Below are 14,124 nucleotides of genomic sequence, written 5' to 3'. Positions count from 1 at the left end.
TGAAAGGGAGATGAGAGGGCTGGTGAGAATGTGCAGGTGCACACCTAGACTTAAATAGTTCCTTCAGTATATGATTCAGGATCACAGTTCAGTTGCAGTTCAAGATGAAAGTTCAAAAATAAGAATACAGTTCAAAACCTAAGTTCAGTTCAAAGTTCAGGATCAAGTCTCAGTGTGTTCAGGATTTCTGTTCTGCATTACATTCCCCAGAGGCATGCCCATGTGACTGGCAAACAGAGTCAGGTGAAGGCTCAGGTGCATGCAGGACTAAACAGTCAATTCTCTGGGTGCTGCACTCAGCGATAACCAGTTACATTTATCTCAGGAATTTAGCAGCTGCGTGGTGATCAGTTAGTGGATCTGCTCACAGCAGACATCAAAAACAACTAAACAGTTCAGTCAGTAGAAAAACTACATTACAGTGCAGACTGTTCCAGAATCGGCGCCGACGGGGATTAACAGTGATAATAGAATAACCACTGATCACTATGCAATGCAGAATAGAACGGACTCTGATGATTAGCAGATGATTAATGTGAGGTGCAGCGGGTAAAAAACACAGGAGGCAGCCAGCAGATTACATCAAGGTTTAAACACAACGGCAGATGGACGTGACCTTGGAATGAGCACGAATGATCCACTTTAAATACAGAAGTCATGTTTAGAGCTGTAACTCACACAGCAAAAGAATTCTTATTGATAACTTAAACATTGCAATCCAAAAGCTCAAAGAAATACATGGACAGTTATATCTGAACCGGAAAAACTCAAATAATAAGACTAAATTAAGCCTGAATGCTTAACAGGGAAATCACCATTAATTAAGTCTAGGGACCTGGAAGCTCCACTTATCAAGTGCTCTCTAAGCCTGGAAAACCCCGGGAGGAAAAAACACCATGAATTACATACTGCGCCTGGACATGGGAGCCCACAGCGGCGGGGTTATGACAGGACGTACAGAGCGCGGAGACTCCAGTCTGGAAAAAACACAGCAGGAAAAGTTTATGAGCTCGGAGGCTCACAGCGGGAAAAAAACTCAGACCTTCATTCGTGGCGATGGGACGCCAAACAAAGCCAGGACAAAACATAAGATTAAGGTTACCGGCTGAGAGCGATGGCATGGCACCGCTGGGCACCCGTGGCAACCCGGTTAAAACCAGGAGGAACACGGAGGTTCTTCAGGAGGTTGTGAGAAAAGATTCTGACCCTGAACCAGTGGAAGGTCCAAGGTTAAATCAGGAACCGTGATGAGACGAGATGACTAACAGCTGTGAACTCTCACTCAATGAGAATGCAGATCAGCTGTGAGACACAGCTCTGTCAATTCCATGCACTGTCTTGACAGATGGGACGGGCCCACGTGCAACTTGAGAGCAGATGCACCCAGCCACTTCATCCAGCAGCTCCACCTCAGCTTCACCTGAAAACACAGAGAGACAAAACCAGCAGACCAGGGGCAAAGCACAACAATTAGATGCCAAACTTCATTTTTAAATGGCGCTATTTTATATCTTTACACAATAAGTCCATGTGGTCCCTTTCAAAATAATATGAAATCAACTTGATTAGAGTGTTAAATTTGGTCATCCTAATAGAATTAACTTTACCCTCTACGAGCTGATATAATACTATAATAGAGTTGATTTAACACTGTTTTGAATGGGACACACTCTCACTGCAGTTTTAATTAGCTGAGTAACTATAGTCGTGCTACTGATGTAAGCAGTGAACCTCCATTTGCGTTGCAACTTCCTAACATTTGCACTTATTCCTTCTTTTTATGTGTTTATTTCAGATGGCAAGGCCCATCCTCTTTCTGCGACTGTGTCAGTGACTAGGCGGCCACACAAATGCTGAGAGATCTCAGCTCCTCCTGAAAATAAAACCCTTTCCCATCTGCGCACCGTGGGATAAAGTGCCACTGTGGTGCTGGTGCTGCATTTATGTTGCCTGATAACTGGCCTGAAAGCAGCGCTGAGCGATCATCTTTCACTGTGAGCCACTCACCTTTCATGAGGAGGCCTCAAAGCTGGCTCGCAGGGCCGGGCTGCAGAGACACTCATGGACACTATCACCACAACAGCACTGCGCACTGAGGACACGTGAGAATGAAGATCCACACATGAAGGAAACCTGGCTTCCACACAGAGCTGGATTAACACACATTTACTGGCTGTTTGTGCATTTTAATTGCAGCCCAGTGGAGCTTTTTGCTGTTTGTGCTGCTTTATGAGTTTGCTCTACATCAAAGGTGTGATTGAGGGGCAGGCAAAGCCACCATGGCCAAGCCTCTGCTGAAGATTCAACGCTATTTTTGCAGGAAACCAGTGCGCTTCTTTTCCCTCATCCTCCTCTATCTGACAGCTGGGAGCCTTGTGTTCCTGCACTCTGGATTTGTTGGGGACCCACGAGCCCCGGGGAGCCGAGACTCTGTGGTAGCTTCAGAGACGGGCAGACGGCCATCGTTGGCTGACCATCGAAAACTCAGCCTCATGAGCAGAGTATTTAAGGAACCGCACAGGCCTGACCGCAGATATGGACCTCCATGGCTGAAAAAGACTGTGCAGGTGGGACAGGAGCCAGTAGGCAGAGGAGGTGACTACTCCACCAACTGGAACCGTGCACTGAAGGGACGCAATGCCAAAGACACAGAGGATGGAAGAGGTAGGTCTGCCAGCAACATGACTGGTATTCAGATTGTTTTAATGTGCAATCATATATCTAACTTATTAAACTTATTTTCCTCTCCCCACCCCAATTTCATACAAACAGCAGAAAGACACAGACAGCTGAAGCTGCAGCTTTTTTGAAAAGTTGTTTTCATGCTGTGTAAAACAATGGAATATGAAGTGAGAATAAATTTCAATATCCATCCATCCATTTTCTATATCCGCATACTACAGTTAAGGGTCACAGTCATTTAGGGTGTGAAACAGGGTACACCCTGGACAGGATGCCAGTTTGTCGCAAGGCCACAAATAGACAAACACATTCACACCCGCACCTATGGACAATTTAAAGTTTCCAGTTCACCTAACCTGCATGTCTTTGGATGTGGAAGGAATCCGGAGCACCCAGCGGGAACCCATGCAAACATGGGAAGAACATGCAAACCCCACACAGAAATGCCACAAGTGGGAATCAATCCCTTGACCTTCTTGCTATGAGGCAACAGTACTGACCACTAATCCACTGTGCTGTCCTAAAATTCAATATTTGTGAACAACTAAAACTAAAATGCAATGATAAAATACCCTTGACCGTATCAGCGTAAAAATAAGAAACAGAATGTGACCTTTTGACCTCTTAAAATAGGTCAAGGTTAGCCATCTTTGAACTTGTCCAAGGTCTGTGTCCCAAGAATGTTCCCTGTGAATTTGAAGACCCTGACAGTAATAGGACTTATGCTGAGCACAGACAGAGGGACGGACGGACATATTTGGCCTAAGGTAAAAATAATATTCAAAAATAACACAATGCTAAAATACCCTCGACCATATAAACATTGTCTTCTTATAGTTTGCAGTTGTTTAATTGGTATCCCAGTGCAAAGTCATATGATACGAGGTCTGTTAGAAAAGTATCCGACCTTTTTATTTTTTTCAAAAACCTTATGGATTTGAATCGTGTGATTGCATCAGCCAAGCTTCAGCCAAGTTGATCGGCGCTCGGAGCGCGGCGCGCTCTCAGCAGCTGTGGGCGGTCTTTAAACCGGCTGGACCAATGCAGTCAGATTTTTTGAACAAAAAATGACTTACATTTACACATGAGATCCTTCTGAATGTAGTAAAGTAAATCTGCAAGCCCAGATCTGTCATTCAACAGAGAAATCTTCATTTGAAAATGACAAATTTACAGCTAACATTTAGCCCTCCGCAAATTGTCCCTCTCATCATGGACGCTGCCGAGACGTCATGGACAAGACCCTCTCCCAGCATGCATTGCGCCAATTGTAATTTGTGGATTTACGTCAGTTTGCATCTGCACCTTTTTCTTGTCTTATACGGAAGGATCTACTTTTTTTAAAACTTTATATTGTCTTGCGGCACGTTTGGTGAGTACACATTTCTTTTATTTGTGCTTGAAAATTATTTGGGGGACTTTTTCATACGCCCGTTTGATTGAGTGGTGTCGCAATGAAAATCTACTGTCTTTCGCCTCCGGTACCATCACGGGATATGGAGGCGAGACCCGCAAAGAATCCTAGTCATTAAAAATATATAAACCTCTCTCAGCGTCCATGGAGCTCTGGGGCTCCGATTGCCGAGACGTGAAGTGCTGTGGATTTTGCCGCAGACTTAATAAGCGCAGTGGAGGCAGAGAGCGGGAGAGGAAGAACGGCGCCCGCTGTCGATGTCGTTGCTGATCTGAGCACACAGATCTGTATCTCACATTCATTGCAGCTTACTTTGGATGTTGAAACCAGGACGTGTATAAGTAACATTACTAACAGATAAAATCAATTTCAATGCGGGATCAGACTGAAGGCGGGAACGCGTCGTCTTGTCCCTGATGTCATGGAAATGATACGGCTGTACAAACTGTTTTCACAGAGGGCTAAATTTTAGCTGCAAATTTGTCATTTTTAAACGAAGATTTCTCCGCTGAATTATAAATTTGGGCTTACAGATTTACTTTACTGCATTCACAAGGGTCTTATAAATACATATCAGCTATTTCTTTCTGAAATCTGACCACATTTATTTCAATGCAGGTTTACTTTAATCTGTGTAATCCCCATAAAATCGTCCCTCAAAGCCATCTGAATTTTCCGAATGGTGTCCACCTGGAGGTCTCTCACAGTTTCTGGAAGAAATTGATGCAGCAAAGCTCCAAATCGTTCAGACATTTATTTGCAATAAAAATCCGACGAGAGGGGTGGACCACTGCTCACACAAAGCCTGCTCACAGGCGAATGACGCAACCGACAGGTGTGAAAAAACTCACACATGCGCACGAAGGTTCAAGCTTGGCTGATGCAATCACACGTGATTCAAATCCAAATGGTTTTTGAAAAAAATAAAAAGGTTGGATACTTTTCTAACAGACCTCGTATATATACAGTAGAGTTCAGAATAATAGTAGTGCTATGTGACTAAAAAGATTAATCCAGGTTTTGAGTATATTTCTTATTGTTACATGGGAAACAAGGTACCAGTAGATTCAGTAGATTCTCACAAATCTAACACGACCAAGCATTCATGATATGCACACTCTTAAGGCTATGAAATTGGGCTATTAGTAAAAAAAAAAAAGTAGAAAAGGGGGTGTTCACAATAATAGTAGTGTGGCATTCAGTCAGTGAGTTCGTCAATTTTGTGGAACAAGCAGGTGTGAATCAGGTGTCCCCTATTTAAGGATGAAGCCAGCACCTGTTGAACATGCTTTTCTCTTTGAAAGCCTGAGGAAAATGGGACGTTCAAGACATTGTTCAGAAGAACAGCGTAGTTTGATTAAAAAGTTGATTGGAGAGGGGAAAACTTGTACGCAGGTGCAAAAAATTATAGGCTGTTCATCTACAATGATCTCCAATGCTTTAAAATGGAAAAAAAAAAAAAAAAAAAAAAAACAGACGTGTGAAAGAAAATGGAAAACAATCATCAAAATGGATAGAAGAATAACCAGAATGGCAAAGGCTCACCCATTGATCAGCTCCAGGATGATCAAAGACAGTCGGGAGTTACCTGTAAGTGTTGTGACAGTTAGAAGACGCCTGTGTGAAGCTAATTTATTTGCAAGAATCCCCCGCAAAGTCCCTCTGTTAAATAAAAGACGTGTAGAAGAGGTTACAATTTGCCACAGAACACATCAACTGGCGTAAAGAGAAATGGAGGAATATTTTGTGGACTGATGAGAGTAAGATTGTTCTTTTTGGGTCCAAGGGCCGCAGACAGTTTGTGAGATGACCCCCAAACTCTGAATTCAAGCCATAGTTCACAGTGAAGACAGTGAAGCATGGTGGTGCAAGCATCATGATATGGGCATGTTTCTCCTACTATGGTGTTGGGCCTATATATCGTATACCAGGTATCATGGATCAGTTTGGATATGTCAGAATACTTGAAGAGGTCATGTTGCCTTATGCTGAAGAGAGAGATATAGCAATTTCAGTTTTTTTTTTCTCTCTGATTTTGGCTGTAAACCTGGGCAATTGACTCTGTGTGTGGGTTGGGGTCTTTTTATAATCTAAATTCAAATTAGAGCATTTTGTGGGGGGTGGGGGGCAGGTTATTTCTGTGATATATGTCGCAGAGGTCTGAAACAAGCTGTCAGTCATAAGTTCTGCTTAAATCAAGAGAATACTTGTGAAAACATTGAGAAATGTGGGACTGGAGGTATTAAAGATTAAATATCAAATGCATGAAAATGTAAATGGAAGATAAAAAGTGATTCAGCACAAAACGACCCCATGAATAATTATGTATTGAATCAAGGACTATTTAATTTTCAAGTGTGCTCATTGAATATTTAAATCTCACCAAAACATGACATGAATGAAGCATTTTACACTGTTTTAAACCTGTAAGAGTGCCGTGTGCTTGTTTAATTGGGCACCGCAGTCTCGTTTGAGGGCGGGTGCTAAAGAGGTAAAATATGACGCGTATAATGTAATTTCTCTACTTCTGGGGGAAAAAACACAGTATTTTCAATGGGTTTTTGGGCATATTACACACAAACAAAGTGAAAATGCAAAGAAAAAGTGAGATGCGGTGGGAAATTGGACATGTGTTGTGGCTTTGCAGGAGAGAGAACGGAGCTACTGTGGTTAGCTGTGTAGGCTAATGCCGCGTTCACACCGGGCGCGACGCGAGCGACTGCAGCCACAGGTTGCCATGTAATCCCTATGTAAGGACGCGTTTTGGCGCCAAACCGCACAGCACGATGCGATGGAAGCGAGTGAAGCGACATGAGTGAAGCAATTTTGAGCATTTTGCGCATTTGTGGTGCGATATTGCATTGCCTCACATCGCGTTGCCCTCCTCCCCAAGTTCAAAAATCTGAACTTTTCGTCTCGTCGTGCCGCGATGACCAATCAGGGACTGAATATGTAGTGACGTGGAGATGTCTGGAGTTTGACTGAAGATGTGAACATGTCCTATATCTGGTAGCAGCCTGTGAGCAGGACTTATATGTCTCTTTTGTCCTTTATTTCACAATCATGACACAGTTTTTGGAGCGAGCAGCAGCACCACGGCAGCGTGGAGCGGAGTTTCTTTTTATTTTTATTTTACGTGCGCGCGAACGAATTGTCCTGGAGATTATTTTACTTATTAACTACACAGCTGTATAATAAAGCAAATGGTGACTGGCTTCTAAACACAATTATGACAGAGTTTTTTTGGAGAAAGAGCGAGGAGCAACCAGCAGCAAACAGCGGAGTTTCTTTTTTCTTTCTTTTTTTTTTTACGTGCGAGCGCGAGCGAATCGTCTGTAGAGAATATTTTATTAATTAACTACACAGACGTATAATAAAACAAATGGTGACTGGTTTCTAAACACAATTATGACAGAGTTTTTGGAGCGAGCAGCAGCCCTGCTTGCAGCAGCGGGGAGCGGAGCTTTTTCCTTTTTTTTTTTTACGTGCGCGCGTGAACGAATCGTCTGTAGAGAATATTTTATTAATTAACTACACAGATGTATAATAAAACAAATGGTGACTGGTTTCTAAACACAATTATGACAGTTTTTTGGGGGGAAGAGCAAGCTGCAGCAAGCAGCAGAGTGTCTTTTTTTTTTTAATTGTTTACATGTGCGCGCGTGAACGGGACAGTTGATCCTCAAACTGGGTCCCGCAGAGTAGGAAGGACCACTGAAAGCGGCCGTCATCTAGACACAGCTCCTGCAGCAAATAATGATACTCTCTGTATTGGGAGCTTTCCACAGCAACTCGCTCCGTGCTATCAAGGTCCGTCATGTTAGCTTGACTGACAACCAGAGCCGGCGAGCGGAATGGAAGCTCCTCCTATTTGATGACGCACCAGGGCGAATTTTCGCAGCGAAAGTCCTCCCAAGCAGAGTGACACACCGGGCGAAGGAGGTGCGTCCGTCGCCTGGCGACCCACGCGAATTTGTAGCGTCTGATCGCGCCCAGTGTGAACGCAGCATTACGCTTACCGACACGACGTCTCCCATCTGCCTCATCTTTTCTTCTCCACTGGGGGGGAATCTTTTCACGACTGCTTCGGTGATTGCAGCCAAAAACAGAACAGTACACCATTTTTCCTTGTGAACTTATGCTGTGTATATATTGCACAACGGAGCAGAGGTCCCCGTAAGTGGTCAAATCCCGCGATATCACACAGGGTTCAAACAAGACTGTGGTGCTCTATTAACAATCATTAAAGTCACTCCAGAGTTTCAGCACCAAAACTCTGCTACAGTTTACGCACAAATTGTGCCCACATTTGGCATACATCAGTGGCAGTTATTAAAGCAAGTTAGTTTTGGAAGAAATGTTTCACTTACGTTTTGAGCTACAGGAAATGTTAACTAGGCTGTTTTTTTTATTGTTATTCCTCACATTGAAGAACATCGTGAAGTTGATCTGTGCACTATGGCTGTGCAAAATGGTGCAAATGCATTCAAAAGCAGACACATATCCAAGCCAAATAAACACTGGGTGCTGGGTGTAGTTTAGGCTTCCTTGTGTGACAGATGCTGGGAAGCACACAGTGACAGCCAATCAGAGTAGAGGCACAGTGGCGTCTGCTGGCTGGTCTCTCTCTGGCTGCAAATTTAACATGGTGGAAAACGTATTGAGCATGATTGTGAATTTTTATTTTTTGTGAAAAGTTTGTAATGACCTACAGTAGTGTTCAGAATAATAGTAGTGCTATGCGACTAAAAAGATTAATCCAGGTTTTGAGTATATTTCTTATTGTTACATGGGAAACAAGGTACCAGTAGATTCAGTAGATTCTCACAAATCCAACAAGACCAAGCATTCATGATATGCACACTCTTAAGGCTATGAAATTAGGCTATTAGTAAAAAAAAAAAAGTAGAAAAGGGGGTGTTCACAATAATAGTAGTGTGGCATTCAGTCAGTGAGTTCGTCAATTTTGTGGAACATACAGGTGTGAATCAGGTGTCCCCTATTTAAGGATGAAGCCAGCACCTGTTGAACATGCTTTTCTCTTTGAAAGCCTGAGGAAAATGGGATGTTCAAGTCATTGTTCAGAAGGACAGCGTAGTTTGATTAAAAAGTTGATTGGAGAGGGGAAAACTTATACGCAGGTGCAAAAAATTATAGGCTGTTCATCTACAATGATCTCCAATGCTTTAAAATGGACAAAAAAAAAAAAAAAAAAACAGACGTGTGGAAGAAAACAGAAAACAACCATCAAAATGGATAGAAGAATAACCAGAATGGCAAAGGCTCACCCATTGATCAGCTCCAGGATGATCAAAGACAGTCAGGAGTTACCTGTAAGTGCTGTGACAGTTAGAAGACGCCTGTGTGAAGCTAATTTATTTGCAAGAATCCACCGCAAAGTCCCTCTGTTAAATAAAACACGTGCAGAAGAGGTTACAATTTGCCACAGAACACATCAACTGGCGTAAAGAGAAATGGAGGAATATTTTGTGGACTGATGAGAGTAAGATTGTTCTTTTTGGGTCCAAGGGCCGCAGACAGCTTGTGAGACGACCCCCAAACTCTGAATTCAAGCCACAGTTCACAGTGAAGACAGTGAAGCATGGTGGTGCAAGCATCATGATATGGGTATGTTTCTCCTACTATGGTGTTGGGCCTATATATCGCATACCAGGTATCATGGATCAGTTTGGATATGTCAAAATACTTGAAGAGGTCATGTTGTCTTATGCTGAAGAGGACATGCCCTTGAAATGGGTGTTTCAACAAGACAATGACCCCAAGCACACTAGTAAACAAGCAAAATCTTGATTCCAAACCAACAAAATTAATGCCTCGCAGATGTGAAGAAATCATGAAAAACTGTGCTTATACAATTAAATACTAGTTTAGTGATTCACAGGATTGCTAAAAAAAGGCAGTTTGAACATAATAGTTTTGAGTTTTTAGCGTCAACAGCAGATGCTACTATTATTGTGAACACCCCCTTTTCTACTTGTTTTTACTAATAGCCCAATTTCATAGCCTTAAGAGTGTGCATATCATGAATGCTTGGTCTTGTTGGATTTGTGAGAATCTACTGAATCTACTGGTACCTTGTTTCCCATCCATCCATCCATTTCCTTCTGCTTTATCCGGAGTCGGGGCGTGGGGGCAGCAGCTCAAGCAAAGCTGCCCAGACCTCCCGATCCACACACACCGCCCCCAGCTCCTCCGGGGGAACCCCAAGGCGTTCCAGCCAAGAGATGTAGTCCCTCCAGCGTGTCCTGGGTTTTCCCCGGGGCCTCCTCCCAATGGGACGTGCCCGGAACACCTCTCCAGCGAGGCGTCCAGGGGGCATCCGGAAAAGATGCCCGAGCCACCTCAACTGACTCTTTTCGACGTGGAGGAGCAGCGGCTCGACTCCGAGCTCCTCCCGAGTGACCGAGCTCCTCACCCTATCTCTAAGGGAACGCCCAGCCACCCTGCGGAGGAAACTCATCTTGGCCGCTTGTACTCGCGATCTCGTTCTTTCGGTCATGAGCCAAATCTCATGACCATAGGTGAGGATCGGAACAGAGATCGATCGGTAAATCGAGAGCTTTGCCCCCCTACTCAGCTCTCTTTTCACCATGATGGTCTGATACAGCGACCGCATCACTGCAGTTGCTGCACCGATCCGTCTATCGATCTCACGCTCCATCCATCTCGCACTCGTGAACAAGACTCCGAGATACTTAAACTCCTCCACTACTCCCCCTCTAGCTGCCACCTTATCGTGGTGGGGGAGTTTGCATACCCGGATGATCCTGGGAGCTATGTCATCGGGGGCTTTGTGCGCTCTGTAGGGTCTCCCAAGGCAAACAGGTCCTAGGTGACAGGTCAGACTAAGGGCAGTTCAGAACCTCCATGACCAGTAAAAAAATCAAGGACCGAGACGTCGCCCAGTATGGCGGAGCCAGGGCCCCACCCTGGAGCCAGGCCTGGGGTTGGGGCTCGCGCGCGAGCGCCTGGTGGTTGGGCCTTAGCCCATGGGGCCCAGCTGGGCTCAGCCCGAAAGAGCAACGTGGGCCCACCCTCCTGTGGGTTCACCACCTGCAGAGGGGGCCATGGGGGTCGGTTGCAGAGAGGATTGGGTGGCGGTCGAAGGCGGGTGGCCCGGCGGCCCGGTCCATGCTCACAGCCCCTGGCTGTTGGGACGTGGAGTGTCACCTTGTTTCCCATGTAACAATATGAAATACTCAAAACTTGATTAATCTTTTTAATTACATAGCACTTCTAGTATTCTGAACAATACTGTGTATATATATATATATATATATATATATATATGTATGTGTGTGTGTGTGTGTGTGTGTGTGTATGTTTACATTAATTATTAACATCCTATTGTCTTATGTACAATTTGTACATGTTCAATAAAGCCCCTCTATCAATCCAGTCAATCAACCATGAACAATATTTTATTTACATTTTAATGGTGTCTGCAGGAGGTCATGCATGTGTGCATACATGAGCTTTTAGCAAGAGTGGAACCTAGCTTTGCGTTAGCGGAGGTTAGCGTGCATGCTGATGTCTGCAAAATGCCTTGTAAATCACTCCACAAGTATTATCAGGCTACAAAGACAGCGTTTTCAAATTTAGAAGTGTTTATTTCTCACTAGCTTTTACAGAATATATGACAAAGAGGTAAAATTTACACACAAACAAAACAGAGTTTGCAGCTAGCTAGACCAGCCTGTGACGTTACCACACTAATGTCTGTGAAATGTCTTGTAACTCCTTTCAGAGGTGTTATCAGGTTACAAAACCAGTGTTTTCAGGTTAGGTGTGTTTATTTCTCTGTAGCTTTTACATAATATATGACAAAGAGGTTATATTTACACACAAACGAAACAGAGTTTGCAGCTAGCTAGACCAGCCACTGATATCATCGTGCCACTATACTCTGATTGGCTGTCACCCTCATCCCTCAAAAATAAACAAAACAGAATGAAACAATGTGACTTTTTAATCTCTTAAAATAGGTCAAGGTTAGCCATCTTTGAACTTTGTGTGTCCCAAGAATGTTCCCTGTGAATTTTAAGACAGATGGTGAGATGGATGGACGCAGAGTCTTCACAATAGATTGATTTCACTGCCAATCAGTACACAGAACAAGAAATATCAGTTAAAAAGGTGGAAGATTTGTCACGTTCTGCTGATGGCTGAAGTAGACAACTTCACTTAATTTTATAAAAAGAATGTGTGACGCATGTTACCTATGATGCTCAGCTGTAACAGCACTTTGTGCTGTTTGGCACAGCAGCTGTGACAAAACCACAAATACATGAATGGCTTCATGGCAGGATTTTTATCTCTTGTCATAAACTGTGTGACCACATAATCAGACCTGAAATGGTTCACATATAAATGCCTCAGCTGAATGTGAAATGAGAACGTCTGCTTCCTAAAGACATCAGTGTGTCCTGATGTGATTGTGGCTGGCCTCAATCGCCTGCCTACAAATGTAGCAATCAAATTAGAACATTAGCAGGCATCGTTTACTCCTTCATGGATTTTCTCCTCCTCCTCCTCTTGCTCACTGTTCTGCATTACTGGACAAAACAAACGGCACAGAAAAGGACGTCAACTGTGACTATCTCAAACATCACCTCAAACAAACAAAAGGTGGTCAGTCCAAACTGTATCAAAACAACCAATCTCCCCCCCAGATCTGTCCTGTCCCTAAGGCAGGACAACTCTGAGGGAGTTATAGGTTTCTTTGACTGTAACTGGAGTAGTAACTGCCATTGCACTGCAGCTTTTCCTCTTCATGGTGAAAACAGTCAGCACAGCAGGGTTCGAGTCCAGCTGGATTCTGCATGCACTCCTCATGCATGTGTGCATTTTCTCTACATACTTCAATTTCCTCTGACAGTCAAAAAACATGCACTTTAGTCTAACGATAGGGTGTAAGCTGACTGAAGATGTGGTTATGTGCAATGGCGTGGCAGTGTGACTCTGCGCCTGACCAATGAATAATGGGTCAGGCAGCTGTGCCCCCATCTGACCCCCACCGGGTTAAGCAGAAGAGAATGAACACACAGAAAAAAGCAGATTATTTTGCAGCCAAGAATAGGTTGGAGGAAGATTAGAGCTGAGACCTCAGTACACTGCATGCTGCTCAATTAAAGTAATGCAACAGACTAGAACTCTGAGCGGTTTGAGTTTGAACTGTTAGTACAGGCTCGGGGGGAATGGCACTGCACAGCTGAGGCAGGTAGGTTTGGTGAAGGTCTGTGTTGCTCTTATAAACAGTGAGGTGGAAAGAAACCATTAAAGGAAACACTGTAGTGCAGCAGTACAGCGTCTGTTCACAAGCTCAACCTCCAGTTCACTTCTAAAATAAAATGCAGAGCTGGCTGCTACTACAGTTACAGACCACTAGAAGGGGATGTGCATAAATAAATAATGATTGTGCTCCAGTTTGGGCTTCTCATGTGCACTGTTACTACACTGTGCAGCCTGTCTGAAGAAGATACTGTTGTGGCTGTCATACACGTTTCCTTATAGTCAAATGACAGCACTGCGTTGTTGTTGTCCATTTTTATGCTCCTAGAGAAACATCATATATGTTAGTGTTACAGTGTGGTGTCTTTATTTATGCATGACTGATTTGTGTGTGTGTTTGTGTTTTTCTCTTTTTCAGCAAAATATATTGGCTGCTACATTGATGACACACAGAAAAGAGCACTGAGAGGAGTTTCATTTTTTGACTACAAAAAAATGACAGTTTTTCGTTGCCAGGACAACTGTGCAGAAAGGTAGGACAGCAAACACACAAGACCTGCATACAGTAGGTTTCCCACATTTTGTGGGTTTTGGGGGGTAGGGGGAGACTTTATGAAGACTTTACAGTTGACAAATGATGTGAATTTTTTCAAAGAAATCTCACTGTAAAAAAAAAGATTTGACTCAGTTAAGTCATGATGTTTTGACTAAGTTACATCATGTCCATGTAAAGGGTCAGGGTTTCATTAATACAGCTTGACACAGGCATAGCTCAG

At 43.6% G+C, this 14,124-nt stretch overlaps 1 protein-coding gene across 1 annotated transcript in view; it reads left to right on the top strand.

Annotated features, from left to right (window-relative positions):
* wscd2 (WSC domain containing 2) overlaps nt 1–14,124 on the top strand; it is a 128,352-nt gene that overhangs the window by 83,284 nt on the left and 30,944 nt on the right. The window contains 2 exon segments of the mRNA XM_034170286.1: nt 1,796–2,664; nt 13,767–13,881. Coding sequence (XP_034026177.1) covers nt 2,280–2,664; nt 13,767–13,881 — 500 coding nt within the window. The 5' untranslated portion in view covers nt 1,796–2,279.

This window comes from Thalassophryne amazonica, chromosome 5 (assembly GCF_902500255.1).
Source record: "Thalassophryne amazonica chromosome 5, fThaAma1.1, whole genome shotgun sequence".
NCBI lineage: Eukaryota > Metazoa > Chordata > Actinopteri > Batrachoidiformes > Batrachoididae > Thalassophryne > Thalassophryne amazonica.
This window is presented reverse-complemented; position numbering and strand designations above follow the sequence as displayed.